The sequence below is a fragment of the Anomaloglossus baeobatrachus genome, chromosome 10 (genome assembly GCF_048569485.1).
Source record: "Anomaloglossus baeobatrachus isolate aAnoBae1 chromosome 10, aAnoBae1.hap1, whole genome shotgun sequence".
NCBI lineage: Eukaryota > Metazoa > Chordata > Amphibia > Anura > Aromobatidae > Anomaloglossus > Anomaloglossus baeobatrachus.
This window is the reverse complement of record NC_134362.1, coordinates 6,598,568-6,617,441: the sequence shown is the minus strand read 5'-3', so window position 1 is coordinate 6,617,441 and position 18,874 is coordinate 6,598,568. Positions and strand designations below refer to the sequence as shown.

Sequence of the window (18,874 nt, the reverse complement as noted above, 5' to 3'; positions counted from 1 at the left end):
GCTGCAGACAGGATCTTATCATGTATCTCTGTATACAGGGAGCTCCCCCTAGTGGTGGCTGCAGACAGGATCTTATCATGTATCTCTGTATACAGGAAGCTCCTCCTAGTGGTGGCTGCAGACAGGATCTTATCATGTATCTCTGTATACAGGGAGCTCCCCCTAGTGGTGGCTGCAGACAGGATCTTATGTATCTCTGTATACAGGGAGCTCCCCCTAGTGGTGGCTGCAGACAGGATCTTATGTATCTCTGTATACAGAGAGCTCCCCCTAGTGGTGACTGCAGACAGGGTCTTATCATGTATCTCTGTATACAGGGAGCTCCCTCTAGTGGTGACTGCAGTCAGAATCTTATCATGTATCTCTGTATACAGGGAGCTCCCCCTAGTGGTGGCTGCAGACAAGAGCTTATCATGTATCTCTGTATACAGGGAGATCCCCCTAGTGGTGACTGCAGACAGGATCTTATGTATCTCTGTATACAGGGAGCTCCCCCTAGTGGTGGCTGCAGACAGGATCTTATCATGTATCTCTGTATACAGGGAGCTCCCCCTAGTGGTGACTGCAGACAGGGTCTTATCATGTATCTCTGTATACAGGGAGCTCCCCCTAGTGGTGGCTGCAGACAGGATCTTATCATGTATCTCTGTATACAGGGAGCTCCCCCTAGTGGTTACTGCATAAAGGGTCTTATCATGTATCTCTGTATACAGGGAGCTCCCTCTAGTGGTGGCTGCAGACAGGAGCTTATCATGTATCTCTGTATACAGGGAGCTCCCCCTAGTGTTGGCTGCAGACAGGATCTTATCATGTATCTCTGTATACAGGGAGCTCCCCCTAGTGGTGTCTGCAGACAGGATCTTATCATGTATCTCTGTATACAGGGAGCTCCCCCTAGTGGTGTCTGCAGACAGGATCTTATCATGTATCTCTGTATACAGGGAGCTCCCCCTAGTGGTGTCTGCAGACAGGATCTTATCATGTATCTCTGTATACAGGGAGCTCCCCCTAGTGGTGTCTGCAGACAGGATCTTATCATGTATCTCTGTATACAGGGAGCTTCCCCTAGTGGTGGCTGCAGTCAGAATCTTATCATGTATCTCTGTATACAGGGCGCTCCCCCTAGTGGTGGCTGCAGACAAAATTATCGTGTATCTCTGTATACAGGGAGATCCCCCTAGTGGTGACTGCAGACAGGATCTTATGTATCTCTGTATACAGGGAGCTCCCCCTAGTGGTGGCTGCAGACAGGATCTTATGTATCTCTGTATACAGGGAGCTCCCTCTAGTGGTGACTGCAGACAGGGTCTTATCATGTATCTCTGTATACAGGGAGCTCCCTCTAGTGGTGACTGCAGACAGGATCTTATCATGTATCTCTGTATACAGGGAGCTCCCCCTAGTGGTGGCTGCAGACAAGAGCTTATCATGTATCTCTGTATACAGGGAGATCCCCCTAGTGGTGACTGCAGACAGGATGTTATGTATCTCTGTATACAGGGAGCTCCCCCTAGTGGTGGCTGCAGACAGGATCTTATGTATCTCTGTATACAGGGAGCTCCCCCTAGTGGTGACTGCAGACAGGGTCTTATCATGTATCTCTGTATACAGGGAGCTCCCTCTAGTGGTGACTGCAGACAGGATCTTATCATGTATCTCTGTATACAGGGAGCTCCCCCTAGTGGTGGCTGCAGACAAGAGCTTATCATGTATCTCTGTATACAGGGAGATCCCCCTAGTGGTGACTGCAGACAGGATCTTATGTATCTCTGTATACAGGGAGCTCCCCTAGTGGTGGCTGCAGACAGGATCTTATCATGTATCTCTGTATACAGGGAGCTCCCCCTAGTGGTGACTGCAGACAGGGTCTTATCATGTATCTCTGTATACAGGGAGCTCCCCCTAGTGGTGGCTGCAGACAGGATCTTATCATGTATCTCTGTATACAGGGAGCTCCCCCTAGTGGTGGCTGCAGACAGGATCTTATCATGTATCTCTGTATACAGGGAGCTCCCCCTAGTGGTGACTGCAGACAGGATCTTATCATGTATCTCTGTATACAGGGAGCTCCCCCTAGTGTTGGCTGCAGACAGGATCTTATCATGTATCTCTGTATACAGGGAGCTCCCCCTAGTGTTGGCTGCAGACAGGATCTTATCATGTATCTCTGTATACAGGGAGCTCCCCTAGTGTTGGCTGCAGACAGGATCTTATCATGTATCTCTGTATACAGGGAGCTCCCCCTAGTGTTGGCTGCAGACAGGATCTTATCATGTATCTCTGTATACAGGGAGCTCCCCCTAGTGGTGGCTGCAGGCAGGATCTTATCATGTATCTCTGTATACAGGGAGCTCCCCCTAGTGGTGGCTGCAGACAGGATCCTATCATGTATCTCTGTATACAGGGAGCTCCCCCTAGTGGTGACTGCAGACAGGATCTTATCATGTATCTCTGTATACAGGGAGCTCCCCCTAGTGGTGACTGCAGACAGGGTCTTATCATGTATCTCTGTATACAGGGAGCTCCCCCTAGTGGTGGCTGCAGACAGGATCTTATCATGTATCTCTGTATACAGGGAGCTCCCCCTAGTGGTGACTGCAGACAGGATCTTCTCATGTGTCTCTGTATACAGGGAGCTCCCCCTAGTGGTGGCTGCAGACAGGACCTTATCATGTATCTCTGTATACAGGGAGCTCCCCCTAGTGGTGGCTGCAGACAGGATCTTATCATGTATCTCTGTATACAGGGAGCTCCCCCTAGTGGTGTCTGCAGACAGGATCTTATCATGTATCTCTGTATACAGGGAGCTCCCCCTAGTGGTGACTGCAGACAGGACCTTATCATGTATCTCTGTATACAGGGAGCTCCCCCTAGTGGTGGCTGCAGACAGGACCTTATGTATCTCTGTATACAGGGAGCTGCTCCTAGTGGTGGCTGCAGACAAGAGCTTATCATGTATCTCTGTATACAGGGAGCTCCCCCTAGTGGTGGCTGCAGACAGGATCTTATCATGTATCTCTGTATACAGGGAGCTCCCTCTAGTGGTGGCTGCAGACAGGATCTTATGTATCTCTGTATACAGGGAGCTCCCCCTAGTGGTGGCTGCAGACAGGATCTTATCATGTATCTCTGTATACAGGGAGCTCCCCATAGTGGTGACTGCAGACAGGAGCTTATCATGTATCTCTGTATACAGGGAGCTCCCCCTAGTGGTGGCTGCAGACAGAATCTTATCATGTATCTCTGTATACAGGGAGCTCCCCCTAGTGGTGGCTGCAGACAGGATCTTATGTATCTCTGTATACAGGGAGCTCCCCCTAGTGGTGGCTGCAGACAGGAGCTTATCATGTATCTCTGTATACAGGGAGCTCCCCCTAGGGGTGACTGCAGACAGGATCTTATCATGTATCTCTGTATACAGAGAGCTCCCCCTAGTGGTGACTGCAGAGAGGATTTTATCATGTATCTCTGTATACAGGGAGCTCCCCCTAGTGGTGGCTGCAGACAGAATATTATCATGTATCTCTGTATACAGGGAGCTCCCCCTAGTGGTGGCTGCAGACAGGATCTTATCATGTGTCTCTGTATACAGGGAGCTCCCCCTAGTGGTGGCTGCAGACAGGATCTTATCATGTGTCTCTGTATACAGGGAGCTCCCCCTAGTGGTGGCTGCAGACAGGATCTTATCATGTATCTCTGTATACAGGGAGCTCCCCCTAGTGGTGGCTGCAGACAGGAGCTTATCATGTATCTCTGTATACAGGGAGCTTTCCCTAGTGGTGGCTGCAGACAGGATCTTATCATGTATCTCTGTATACAAGCAGCTCCCCCTAGTGGTGCCTGCAGACAGGATCTTATCATGTATCTCTGTATACAGGGAGCGCCCCCTAGTGGTGACTGCAGACAGGATCTTATCATGTATCTCTGTATACAGGGAGCTCCCCCTAGTGGTGGCTGCAGACAGGATCTTATCATGTATCTCTGTATACAGGGAGCTCCCCCTAGTGGTGGCTGCAGACAGGATCTTATCATGTATCTCTGTATACAGGGAGCTCCCCCTAGTGGTGACTGCAGACAGGATCTTATCATGTATCTCTGTATACAGAGAGCTCCCCCTAGTGGTGGCTGCAGACAGGATCTTATCATTTATCTCTGTATACAGGGAGCTCCCCCTAGTGGTGGCTGCAGACAGGATCTTATCATGTATCTCTGTATACAGGGAGCTCCCCCTAGTGGTGACTGCAGACAGGAGCTTATTATGTATCTCTGTATACAGGGAGCTTCCCCTAGTGGTGGCTGCAGAGAGGATCTTATCATGTATCTCTGTATACAGGGAGCTCCCCCTAGTGGTGGCTGCAGACAGGAGCTTATTATGTATCTCTGTATACAGGGATCTCCCCCTAGTGGTGGCTGCAGACAGGATCTTATCATGTATCTCTGTATACAGGGAGCTCCCCCTAGTGGTGACTGCAGACAGGATCTTATCATGTATCTCTGTATACAGAGAGCTCCCCCTAGTGGTGGCTGCAGACAGGATCTTATCATGTATCTCTGTATACAGGGAGCTCCCCCTAGTGGTGGCTGCAGAGAGGATCTTATCATGTATCTCTGTATACAGGGAGCTCCCCCTAGTGGTGGCTGCAGACAGTAGCTTATTATGTATCTCTGTATACAGGGAGCTTCCCCTAGTGGTGGCTGCAGAGAGGATCTTATCATGTATCTCTGTATACAGGGAGCTCCCCCTAGTGGTGGCTGCAGACAGGAGCTTATTATGTATCTCTGTATACAGGGATCTCCCCCTAGTGGTGGCTGCAGACAGGAGCTTATTATGTATCTCTGTATACAGGGAGCTCCCCCTAGTGGTGGCTGCAGACAGGATCTTATCATGTGTCTCTGTATACAGGGAGCTCCCCCTAGTGGTGGCTGCAGACAGGATCTTATCATGTATCTCTGTATACAGGGAGCTCCCCCTAGTGGTGGCTGCAGACAGGATCTTATCATGTATCTCTGTATACAGGGAGCTCCCCCTAGTGACTGCAGCTCTGGAGGTGACTGGAGAAGATATAATGTAACAGCAGAATAGTGAGTGCAGCTCTGGAGGTGAGTGGCCATGATCAGTAGTATATTTCGGGGTGATATCAGTGCTGGGTATTAGCGGGGCGGTTGTATTGTACGGGGGTCGCGGAGCCTCTGTTGAGCACCAGTTTTTTCGGAGCTCGGTCTCATGGATGGGAGAAAACTTTAATATTCATCTTTGTGGGGATTTCACAAGACAAATCCTTAGCAACAAGAGCGACACTGATCTCCCGGAGCCGAGCGATGCGCGGCCGGATATTGATTCCCTATCACAGCATCGCGGACGCACGGAGACTTGTTGCCACCAGACCCATAGTAACAGAGCGGGGGGCACAGGAACACCGGACTAAAGCCCCCGACGAGACGGCCGTCAGCCGAGAGATCATTGAGCCAAGAGCCTGACTCCACTATACACAGGACTGCTCTGCAGGCGCTGTGCTCGCTTATATACAGTGCTGTGCTCAGAAGGCGCTGTGCTCGCTTATATACAGTGCTGTGCTCAGAAGGCGCTGTGCTCGCTTATATACAGTGCTGTGCTCAGAAGGCGCTGTGCTCGCTTATATACAGTGCTCTGCTCAGAAGGCGCTGTGCTCGCTTATATACAGTGCTCTGCTCAGAAGGCGCTGTGCTCGCTTATATACAGTGCTCTGCTCAGAAGGCGCTGTGCTCGCTTATATACAGTGCTCTGCTCAGAAGGCGCTGTGCTCGCTTATATACAGTGCTCTGCAGGCGCTGTGCTCGCTTATATACAGTGCTGTGCTCAGAAGGCGCTGTGCTCGCTTATATACAGTGCTCTGCTCAGAAGGCGCTGTGCTCGCTTATATACAGTGCTGTGCTCTGCAGGCGCTGTGCTCGCTTATATACAGTGCTCTGCAGGCGCTGTGCTCGCTTATATACAGTGCTCTGCAGGCGCTGTGCTCGCTTATATACAGTGCTGTGCTCTGCAGGCGCTGTGCTCGCTTATATACAGTGCTCTGCAGGCGCTGTGCTCGCTTATATACAGTGCTGTGCTCAGAAGGCGCTGTGCTCGCTTATATACAGTGCTCTGCTCAGAAGGCGCTGTGCTCGCTTATATACAGTGCTCTGCTCAGAAGGCGCTGTGCTTGCTTATATACAGTGCTCTGCTCAGAAGGCGCTGTGCTCGCTTATATACAGTGCTCTGCTCAGAAGGCGCTGTGCTCGCTTATATACAGTGCTCTGCTCAGAAGGCGCTGTGCTCGCTTATATACAGTGCTCTGCAGGCGCTGTGCTCGCTTATATACAGTGCTGTGCTCGCTTATATACAGTGCTGTGCTCAGAAGGCGCTGTGCTCGCTTATATACAGTGCTGTGCTCAGAAGGCGCTGTGCTCGCTTATATACAGTGCTGTGCTCAGAAGGCGCTGTGCTCGCTTATATACAGTGCTCTGCTCAGAAGGCGCTGTGCTCGCTTATATACAGTGCTGTGCTCAGAAGGCGCTGTGCTCGCTTATATACAGTGCTCTGCAGGCGCTGTGCTCGCTTATATACAGTGCTCTGCTCTGCAGGCGCTGTGCTCGCTTATATACAGTGCTGTGCTCTGCAGGCGCTGTGCTCGCTTATATACAGTGCTCTGCAGGCGCTGTGCTCGCTTATATACAGTGCTGTGCTCAGAAGGCGCTGTGCTCGCTTATATACAGTGCTCTGCTCAGAAGGCGCTGTGCTCGCTTATATACAGTGCTCTGCTCAGAAGGCGCTGTGCTCGCTTATATACAGTGCTCTGCAGGCGCTGTGCTCGCTTATATAGTGCTGTGCTCAGAAGGCGCTGTGCTCGTTTATATACAGTGCTGTGCTCAGAAGGCGCTGTGCTCGCTTATATACAGTGCTGTGCTCAGAAGGCGCTGTGCTCGTTTATATACAGTGCTGTGCTCAGAAGGCGCTGTGCTCGCTTATATACAGTGCTGTCTTATATACAGTGCTCTGCTCAGAAGGCGCTGTGCTCGCTTATATACAGTGCTGTGCTCAGAAGGCGCTCTGCTCGCTTATGTACAGTGCTGTGCTCAGAAGGCGCTGTGCTCGCTTATATACAGTGTTGTGCTCAGAAGGCGCTGTGCTCGCTTATATACAGTGCTGTGCTCAGAAGGCGCTGTGCTCGCTTATATACAGTGCTGTGCTCAGAAGGCGCTGTGCTCGCTTATATACAGTGCTGTGCTCAGAAGGCGCTGTGCTCGCTTATATACAGTGCTGTGCTCAGAAGGCGCTGTGCTTGCTTATATACAGTGCTGTGCTCAGAAGGCGTTGTGCTCGCTTATATACAGTGCTCTGCTCAGAAGGCGCTGTGCTCGCTTATATACAGTGCTCTGCTCAGAAGGCGCTGTGCTCGCTTATATACAGTGCTGTGCTCAGAAGGCGCTGTGCTCGCTTACAGTGCTGTGCTCAGAAGGTGCTCTGCTCGCTTATATACAGTGCTCTGCTCAGAAGGCGCTCTGCTCGCTTATATACAGTGCTGTGCTCAGAAGGCGCTGTGCTCGCTTATATACAGTGCTGTGCTCAGAAGGTGCTCTGCTCGCTTATATACAGTGCTCTGCTCAGAAGGCGCTCTGCTCGCTTATATACAGTGCTGTGCTCAGAAGGCGCTCTGCTCGCTTATATACAGTGCTGTGCTCAGAAGGCGCTGTGCTCTCTTATATACAGTGCTGTGCTCAGAAGGCGCTGTGCTCGCTTATATACAGTGCTGTGCTCAGAAGGCGCTGTGCTCGCTTATATACAGTGCTGTGCTCAGAAGGCGCTGTGCTCGCTTATTTAGAGTGTTGTGCTCAGAAGGTGCTGTGCTCGCTTATATACAGTGCTGCTCTCAGAAGGCGCTGTGCTCGCTTATATACAGTGCTGTGCTCAGCGGCAGCGCACATGATCTGCTCGCTTACAGAGTGTTGTCCTCAGCACACGCTTTGCTCACTCCTAGTGCTGTGCTCAGCGGCAGCATGCGCTCTGCTCGCTCATATACAGTGCTGTCCTCAGAAGCAGAGCACGTTCTGCTCGCTCATATAAAGTGCTGTGCTCAGCAGTATTGGGCACTCTGCTCGCTCCTATAGAGTGCTGTGCTCAGTGGCAGCGCGCGCTCTGCTCGCTCCTATAGAGTGCTGTGCTCAGTGGTATTGGACGCTCTGCTCGCTCCTATAGAGCGCTGTGCTCAGTGGCAGCGCGCGCTCTGCTCGCTCATATTTCTTGCCTTAGATAAATGATTTATCTCCAATATAAAATGATTCATCACCAAACGCATCAATGATTCATCGCCGTCTGAATGCCGCGCCGGTTATAGGAGAAGTCCGCGTGTCTCCAGCCGGACGCACGGGAGCCAGATACGTGCGCGCCGCTCCCCGTATACATATATATACATATATACCTGCTCAGATCAACAGGAAACCAGATCAGCAACATTGTCATGCAGCCCCTATTTGTGACACATTGTAACCGGCTCCATTAACCCCTGGTGCGCCGGAGGCAGCTAATCAGAAGCAGAATGCACGGTACCTGTCGTAGCTCCACCTGCTGTAGCACATGGCTCGGGTGCTGCTGACCCCCTCCATCCTCAGGTGGGCGCTGGGCAGGGGTCCGGGCTCGGGGCTGGCACCTCCAGTCCGGGAAGTAGCAGCACATAGAGATTCACCCAGGCTCATTCACTTGGGTCTCACAATCTGCGGAATGTACCACTGTCAGTGTGAGGAGGGGGGAGCAGCGAGACCCCCGGCAGCAGCGGTGTCAGTGCGCTGCTGCAGCTCCAGAGTGATGGAGGATCTGGCGAGGACGCTCCTGTATCTACATCCTGACATCAGCGTCCCTCCGAGCCTCATACATCTAATCCTGCGAGTGCAGCGCCGGCCGCGGGAGACGGAGCCTCATTACTGAGGAGCTGGAAAATCTGCTCCATCTGCAGAGCATTACCGGCTCTGGTGTGCACCGCCACATAACGAGCTGCACTGAGCACCGCTCCCCCAACCTCCGCCGCTACCCCCAACCTCCGCTGCTACCTCCCAACCTCCGCCGCTACCCCCCAACCTCCGCCGCTACCCCCCAACCTCCGCCGCTACCTCCCAACCTCCGCCGCTACCCCCCAACCTCCGCTGCTACCCCCAACCTCCACTGCTACCTCCGCCACTACCCCCCAACCTCCGCCGCTACCCACCAACCTCCGCCGCTACCCCCCCAACCTCCGCCGCTACCTCCCAACCTCCGCCGCTACCCCCCCAACCTCCGCCGCTACCCCCAACCTCCACTGCTACCTCCGCCACTACCCCCCAACCTCCGCCGCTACCTCCGCCGCTACCCCCCCAACCTCCGCCGCTACCCCCCAACCTCCGCTGCTACCTCCGCCGCTGCCCCCCAACCTCCGCCGCTACCCCCCAACCTCCGCCGCTACCCCCAACCTCCGCCGCTACCCCCCAACCTCCGCTGCTACCTCCGCCGCTACCCCCCAACCTCCGCTGCTACCCACCAACCTCCGCCGCTACCCCCCAACCTCCGCCGCTACCCCCCAACCTCCGCCGCTACCTCCGCCGCTACCCCCCAACCTCCGCCACTACCCCCCAACCTCCGCCACTACCCCCAACCTCCGCCGCTACCCCCCAACCTCCGCCGCTACCCCCCAACCTCCGCCGCTACCTCCGCCGCTACCCCCCAACCTCCGCCGCTACCCCCCAACCTCCGCCACTACCCCCCAACCTCCGCCGCTACCCCCCAACCTCCGCCCCAACCTCCGCCACTACCCCCCAACCTCCACTGCTACCTCCGCCGCTACCCCCAACCTCCGCCGCTACCCCCCAACCTCCGCCGCTACCCCCCAACCTCCGCCGCTACCCCCCAACCTCCGCCGCTACCCCCCCAACCTCCGCCGCTACCCCGCAACCTCCGCCGCTACCCCGCAACCTCCGCCCGACACCACTACCCCCCCAACCTCTGCCCGACACCACTACCCCCATCCTCCACTGCTACCCCCCATCCTCTGCCCGACACTTCTACCTCCATCGTGCACGAATACAGTGTACAACTTCATATGCCCCTATGTACAAGAATATAACTACTATAATACTGCCCCCTATATACAAGAATATAACTACTATAATACTGCCCCCTATATACAAGAATATAACTACTATAATACTGCCCCTATATACAAGAATATAACTATAATACTGCCCCTATGTACAAGAATATAACTATATAATACTGCCCCCTATGTACAAGAATATAACTACTATAATACTGCTCCTATATACAAGAATATAACTACTATAATACTACCCCCTATATACAAGAATATAACTACTATAATACTGCTCCTATATACAAGAATATATCTACTATAAATACTGCTCCCTATATACAAGAATATAACTACTATAATACTGCCCCTATATACAAGAATATAACTACTATAATACTGCCCCTATATACAGGAATATAGCTACTATAATACTGCCCCCTATGTACAAGAATATAACTACTATAATACTGCCCCTATGTACAAGAATATAACTACTATAATACTGCCCCTATATACAGGAATATAACTACTATAATACTGCCCCTATATACAGGAATATAACTACTATAATACTGCTCCTATATACAAGAATATAACTACTATAATACTGCTCCTATATACAAGAATATAACTACTATAATACTGCCCCCTATATACAAGAATATAACTACTATAATACTGCCCCTATGTACAAGAATATAACTACTATAATACTGCCCCTATGTACAAGAATATAGCTACTATAATACTGCCCCCTATGTACAAGAATATAACTACTATAATACTGCCCCTATGTACAAGAATATAACTATATAATACTGCCCCCTATGTACAGGACTATATCTATATAATACTGCCCCTATGTACAAGAATATAACTACTATAATACTGACCCCTATGTACAAGAATATAATTACTATAATACTGCCCCTATGTACAAGAATATATCTACTATAATACTGCTCCTATGTACAAGAATATAACTACTATAATACTGCCCATTTGTACAGGAATATAACTACTATAATACTGCCCCCTAAGTACAAGAATATAACTACTATAATACTGCCCCTATGCACAAGAATATAACTACTATAATACTGCCCTATATACAAGAATATAACTACTATAATACTGCCCCTATGTACAAGAATATAACTACTATAATACTGCCCCTATATACAGGAATATAGCTACTATAATACTGCCCCCTATGTACAAGAATATAACTACTATAATACTGCCCCTATGTACAAGAATATAACTACTATAATACTGCCCCTATATACAGGAATATAACTACTATAATACTGCCCCTATATACAGGAATATAACTACTATAATACTGCTCCTATATACAAGAATATAACTACTATAATACTGCTCCTATATACAAGAATATAACTTACTATAATACTGCCCCCCTATATACAAGAATATAACTACTATAATACTGCCCCTATGTACAAGAATATAACTACTATAATACTGCCCCTATGTACAAGAATATAGCTACTATAATACTGCCCCCTATGTACAAGAATATAACTACTATAATACTGCCCCTATGTACAAGAATATAACTATATAATACTGCCCCCTATGTACAGGACTATATCTATATAATACTGCCCCTATGTACAAGAATATAACTACTATAATACTGACCCCTATGTACAAGAATATAATTACTATAATACTGCCCCTATGTACAAGAATATATCTACTATAATACTGCTCCTATGTACAAGAATATAACTACTATAATACTGCCCATTTGTACAGGAATATAACTACTATAATACTGCCCCCTAAGTACAAGAATATAACTACTATAATACTGCCCCTATGCACAAGAATATAACTACTATAATACTGCCCCTATATACAAGAATATAACTACTATAATACTGCCCCTATGTACAAGAATATAACTACTATAATACTGCCCCTATATACAGGAATATAACTACTATAATACTGCACCTATATACAAGACTATAACCACTATAATACCGCCCCCTCTGTACAGGAATATCACTACAATCTCAGCTCCGCAACCTCCACCGCTACCCCCAACCTCTGCCCGACACCACTACCCCCATCCTCCACTGCTACCCCCCCATCCTCTGCCCGACACTTCTACCTCCATCGTGCACTAATACAGTGTACAGCTTCATATGCCCCTATGTACAAGAATATAACTACTATAATACTGCCCTATGTACAAGAATATATCTGCTATAATACTGCTCCTATATACAAGAATATAACTACTATAATACTGCTCCCTATATACAAGAATATAACTACTATAATACTGCCCCTATGTACAAGAATATATCTACTATAATACTGCTCCTATATACAAGAATATAACTACTATAATACTGCTCCCTATATAGAAGAAAATAACTACTATAATACTGCTCCTATGTACAAGAATATAACTACTATAATACTGCTCCTATGTACAAGACTATAACTACTATAATACTGCCCCTATATACAAGAATATAACTACTATAATACTGCCCCTATATACAAGAATATAACTACTATAATACTGCCCCTATGTACAAGAATATAACTACTATAATACTGCTCCTATATACAAGAATATAACTACTATAATACTGCCCCTATGTACAAGAATATAACTACTATAATACTGCCCCTATGTACAAGAATATAACTACTATAATACTGCCCCTATGTACAAGAATATAACTACTATAATACTGCTCCCTATGTACAAGAATATAACTACTATAATACTGCTCCTATATACAAGAATATAACTGCTATAATACTGCCCCTATGTACAAGAATATAACTACTATAATACTGCCTCCTTTATACAAGAATATAACTACTATAATACTGCCTCCTTTATACAAGAATATAACTACTATAATACTGCCTCCTTTATACAAGAATATAACCACTATAATACTACCCCTATGTACAAGAATATAACTACTATAATACTGCCCCTATATACAAGAATATAACTACTATAATACTGCCCCCTATATACAAGAATATAACTACTATAATACTGCTCCCTATGTACAAGAATATAACTACTATAATACTGCCCCCTATGTACAAGAATATAACTACTATAATACTGCCCCTATATACAAGAATATAACTACTATAATACTGCCCCCTATATACAAGAATATAACTACTATAATACTGCCCCTATATACAAGAATATAACTACTATAATACTGCCCCCTATATACAAGAATATAACTACTATAATACTGCCCCTATATACAAGAATATAACTACTATAATACTGCCCCCTATGTTTAAGAATATAACTACTATAATACTGCCCCTATATACAAGAATATAACTACTATAATACTGCTCCCTATGTACAAGAATATAACTACTATAATACTGCCCCTATATACAAGAATATAACTACTATAATACTGCCCCCTATATACAAGAATATAACTACTATAATACTGCTCCTATATACAAGAATATAACTACTATAATACTGCCCCCTATATACAAGAATATAACTGCTATAATACTGCCCCTATGTACAAGAATATAACTACTATAATACTGCCCCTATATACAAGACTATAACCACTATAATACCGCCCCCTCTGTACAGGAATATCACTACAATCTCAGCTCCCGTTCATAGTTGGCCGCTGTATACAACGTGCAGAGATCCAGGATGCGGTGATCCGGGAATCTGTTACCTCCATATTTTACACTCAGATTTCGGCCATTTTTTCCTTTTCATGTGATAAATGTCCTCATTCAGAAGTGGACGGCAGCGACTTCTCAGAACAGTGTGGACGGAAGTAACGACAGACCGGAACAGTAAGTGATACTACTGAAAGGCACCGGAGGGTGAATGTTCAGCGCGGTCACATGACAGTGTATGAGGAGTGAGAGAGGCAGAGTCTCCGGAGCGCAGAGGGTCGGAGGTCACTGAGCTGTGAACTGCGGCGAAAAATTGTGGAGGAATTTCAGAAAATGTTCTTCAATGTGAAATGACTTTGACTATCCCAGACGTACAGCGCATGACGTCACAGCCCGCGAGTGTGGCGAGTCCATGTGCACAAGGGACAAGGGCCACCGTACTGGAGGCCCATTATCTCCAGGCACTCCGCTGTGCGGCATTAAATACACACACGATTCGGCTGTGCAAATTACTACATGGGCTCAGGAAAACTTCCAAAAATCAGTATGTGATCACAAGTGACCAGGTGATCCACAAAGCAAGTGACCGCTACATCATGTCCAAAAGAAGCCATAGATCACCACACTCCAGAAACAATGCGTCTCCTCTGGGCCAAAGCTCAAATGGAAAACTGCTCAGAGGTCAGGAGGTGAGGAACCATCCAGCTGGCTATCGAAGAGGGGGGGGGCGTCCAGCTGGCTATCGAAGAGGGGGGGGCCGTCCAGCTGGCTATCGAAGAGGGGGGGGCCGTCCAGCTGGCTATCGAAGAGGGGGGGGCCGTCCAGCTGGCTATCGAAGAGGGGGGGGCCGTCCAGCTGGCTATCGAAGAGGGGGGGGCCGTCCAGCTGGCTATCGAAGAGGGGGGGGGCGTCCAGCTGGCTATCGAAGAGGGGGGGGCCGTCCAGCTGGCTATCGAAGAGGGGGGGCCGTCCAGCTGGCTATCGAAGAGGGGGGGCCGTCCAGCTGGCTATCGAAGAGGGGGGGGCCGTCCAGCTGGCTATCGAAGAGGGGGGGGGCCGTCCAGCTGGCTATCGAAGAGGGGGGGCCGTCCAGCTGGCTATGGAAGAGGGGGACCGTCCAGCTGGCTATCGAAGAGGGGGGACCGTCCAGCTGGCCATCGAAGAGGGGGGACCGTCCAGCTGGCCATCGAAGAGGGGGGACCGTCCAGCTGGCCATCGAAGAGGGGGGACCGTCCAGCTGGCCATCGAAGAGGGGGGACCGTCCAGCTGGCTATCGAAGAGGGGGACCGTCCAGCTGGCTATCGAAGAGGGGGGGCCGTCCAGCTGGCTATCGAAGAGGGGGGGGGGCCGTCCAGCTGGCTATCGAAGAGGGGGGGGCCGTCCAGCTGGCTATCAAAGAGGGGGACCGTCCAGCTGGCTATCGAAGAGGGGGGACCGTCCAGCTGGCTATCGAAGAGGGGGGACCGTCCAGCTGGCTATCGAAGAGGGGGGGACCGTCCAGCTGGCCATCGAAGAGGGGGGACCGTCCAGCTGGCCATCGAAGAGGGGGGACCGTCCAGCTGGCCATCGAAGAGGGGGGACCGTCCAGCTGGCCATAGAAGAGGGGGGGGGCCGTCCAGCTGGCCATCGAAGAGGGGGACCGTCCAGCTGGCTATCGAAGAGGGGGGACCGTCCAGCTGGCTATCGAAGAGGGGGGGGGGGGCCGTCCAGCTGGCTATCGAAGAGGGGGGACCGTCCAGCTGGCTATCGAAGAGGGGGGGGGCCGTCCAGCTGGCTATCGAAGAGGGGGGGGCCGTCCAGCTGGCTATCGAAGAGGGGGGGGGCGTCCAGCTGGCTATCGAAGAGGGGGGGGGCGTCCAGCTGGCTATCGAAGAGGGGGGGGGCCGTCCAGCTGGCTATCGAAGAGGGGGGGGCCGTCCAGCTGGCTATCGAAGAGGGGGGGGGGCCGTCCAGCTGGCTATCGAAGAGGGGGGGCCGTCCAGCTGGCTATCGAAGAGGGGGGGCCGTCCAGCTGGCTATCGAAGAGGGGGACCGTCCAGCTGGCCATCGAAGAGGGGGGACCGTCCAGCTGGCCATCGAAGAGGGGGGGACCGTCCAGCTGGCCATCGAAGAGGGGGGACCGTCCAGCTGGCCATCGAAGAGGGGGGACCGTCCAGCTGGCTATCGAAGAGGGGGACCGTCCAGCTGGCTATCGAAGAGGGGGACCGTCCAGCTGGCTATCGAAGAGGGGGGGCCGTCCAGCTGGCTATCGAAGAGGGGGGGGCCGTCCAGCTGGCTATCGAAGAGGGGGGGGCCGTCCAGCTGGCTATCAAAGAGGGGGACCGTCCAGCTGGCTATCGAAGAGGGGGGACCGTCCAGCTGGCTATCGAAGAGGGGGGACCGTCCAGCTGGCTATCGAAGAGGGGGGACCGTCCAGCTGGCCATCGAAGAGGGGGGACCGTCCAGCTGGCCATCGAAGAGGGGGGACCGTCCAGCTGGCCATCGAAGAGGGGGGGACCGTCCAGCTGGCCATAGAAGAGGGGGGGGGCCGTCCAGCTGGCCATCGAAGAGGGGGGACCGTCCAGCTGGCTATCGAAGAGGGGGGACCGTCCAGCTGGCTATCGAAGAGGGGGGGGGGGGGCGTCCAGCTGGCTATCGAAGAGGGGGGGACCGTCCAGCTGGCTATCGAAGAGGGGGGGGGCCGTCCAGCTGGCTATCGAAGAGGGGGGGGCCGTCCAGCTGGCTATCGAAGAGGGGGGGGCCGTCCAGCTGGCTATCGAAGAGGGGGGGGGCGTCCAGCTGGCTATCGAGGAGGGGGACCGTCCAGCTGGCTATCGAAGAGGGGGGGGCCGTTCAGCTGGCTATCGAAGAGGGGGGGGGGGGCGTCCAGCTGGCCATCGAAGAGGGGGACCGTCTAGCTGGCCATCGAAGAGGGGGACCATGCAGCTGGTTATCAAAGTTGGATGGTCCAGCTTATTTTTGAGGTCAAGGATAACCCGCAGTACCATGGTAAACCACATTCTGCATCCATCGCGACATGTTTCTGCAAAACAAGATTTCCGGGAGGTACCGGCCACCTGCAGTCCAGAGCGATCACAATAAGAAACATTTACAAAAAAATCCAGCAAAGACCCCAAACTGTGGAGCAGCGAGAACCTGACAGGCACCAATGGGACAATGCTCCTCTCCCAAAACGTCAGCGACTGTCGCTTCACTTCCCCAATATTTACAGATGTAAGAAGAGGGGACGCTACACAATGGTGGCCACGGCCCAGAAACCACTGCTCCGAGACGTGTCACCGCCAGCAGTATCTATGAGGCCATTACTCTAATGAAATGGAAAATGTCGCCTCCGGCTCCGTCCTGTGATAAAATATGAGACATCCCCAGATCATTGATGCTGCTTTTCTGCACATTTCACACAGAGGCCAAATGTGTGAGAATTGGGGTTATGTGTAATACCGCTCCTGTATAGAAGAATGCAACTGCTATAATACGCTGCAGAAATCCCGGCACCTCCGGCCTCGGCTGCGATCACTGAGGTCATTAATGGTCGTCTGTGGAAGGTTCTGCTGAACGCACTTGAGGAAATAATTCTGCTGACGGACTGATGGCCCGTGGTCGCTGCACCTCTGGAGTGGTACCCGTGGCTGCTGCATCTCCAGATTTGTTGCCTGTGTCAGCAGCGTCCCTGGACTCATCGCCTGTGGCTGCAGCGTCTATGCACTTGTCTCCCGTGGCCCCGGCATCCCTGGACGTGTCTCCCATGGCCCCTGCAGCCTGGTCTCGTCTCCCGTGGCCCCAGCATCCCTGGTCTAGTCTCCTGTGGCCCCTGCATCCTGGTCTCGTCTCCCATGGCCCCTGCATCCCTAGTCTCATCTCCCGTAGCCCCGGCATCCCTGGACGTGTCTCCCATGGCCCCTGCATCCCTGGTCTAGTCTCCTGTAGCCCCTGCGTCCTGGTATCGTCTCCCGTGGCCCCGGCATCCCTGGACGTGTCTCCCATGGCCCCTGCATCCCTGGTCTAGTCTCCTGTGGCCCCTGCATCCTGGTCTCGTCTCCCGTGGCCCCTGCATCCTGGTCTAGTCTCCTGTAGCCCCTGCATCCTGGTCTCGTCTCCCGTGGCCCCGGCATCCCTAGTCTCATCTCCCGTAGCCCCGGCATCCCTGGACGTGTCTCCCATGGCCCCTGCATCCCTGATCTAGTCTCCTGTGGCCCCTGCAGCCTGGTCTCGTCTCCCGTGGCCCCGGCATCCCTGGTCTAGTCTCCTGTGGCCCCTGCATCCTGGTCTCGTCTCCCATGGCTCCTGCATCCCTAGTCTCATCTCCCGTAGCCCCGACATCCCTGGACGTGTCTCCTGTGGCCCCTGCATCCCTAGTCTCATCTCCCGTAGCCCCGGCATCCCTGGACGTGTCTCCCATGGCCCCTGCATCCCTGGTCTAGTCTCCTGTAGCCCCTGCGTCCTGGTCTCGTCTCCCGTGGCCCCGGCATCCCTGGACGTGTCTCCTGTGGCCCCTGCATCCCTAGTCTCATCTCCCGTAGCCCCGGCATCCCTGGACGTGTCTCCCATGGCCCCTGCATCCCTGGTCTAGTCTCCTGTAGCCCCTGCATCCTGGTCTCGTCTCCCGTGGCCCCGGCATCCCTGGACGTGTCTCCCATGGCCCCTGCATCCCTGGTCTAGTCTCCTGTGGCCCCTGCATCCTGGTCTCGTCTCCCGTAGCCCCGGCATCCCTGGTCTAGTCTCCTGTGGCCCCGGCTTCCCTGGACGTGTCTCCCGTAGCCCCGGCATCCCTGGACGTGTCTCCCATGGGCCCTGCATCCCTGGTCTAGTCTCCTGTAGCCCCTGCGTCCTGGTCTCGTCTCCCGTGGCCCCGGCATCCCTGGACGTGTCTCCCGTGTCCGTGGACTTGTCTACAGCGTGCACATCGGTGACGTCATTGGTCACACAGGAGCTGCCAGGAGAGGATCTTGATGATTTGTACATTCGGTGGCAGACCCTTCTGCAGATGACCATTAATGACCTCAGTGCTGGCGGCCGAGGCCGGAGGTGCCGGGACTTCTGCACGAGGCTCTCACTCCAGCCTGGATGATTCCGAGAGGTTCTGGTTTTCCTTTTTGCAGTATTTGCAGCGTGGCCTC

The 18,874-nt window shown here is 51.7% G+C and overlaps 1 protein-coding gene across 2 annotated transcripts in view; it reads right to left on the bottom strand.

Moving 5' to 3' along the window:
- Positions 1-8,832, bottom strand: part of TUB (TUB bipartite transcription factor) — a 156,037-nt gene extending 147,205 nt beyond the window's left edge. Inside the window, exon 1 of one of the 2 annotated variants that reach the window (XM_075326011.1) lies at positions 8,564-8,832. In XM_075326011.1, coding sequence (XP_075182126.1) covers positions 8,564-8,709 — 146 coding nt within the window. In that variant the 5' untranslated portion in view covers positions 8,710-8,832. The remainder of the gene's footprint in view (positions 1-8,563) is intronic. The other variant, XM_075326007.1, reaches the window with a different exon arrangement.
- Positions 8,833-18,874: the final 10,042 nt, after the last annotated feature.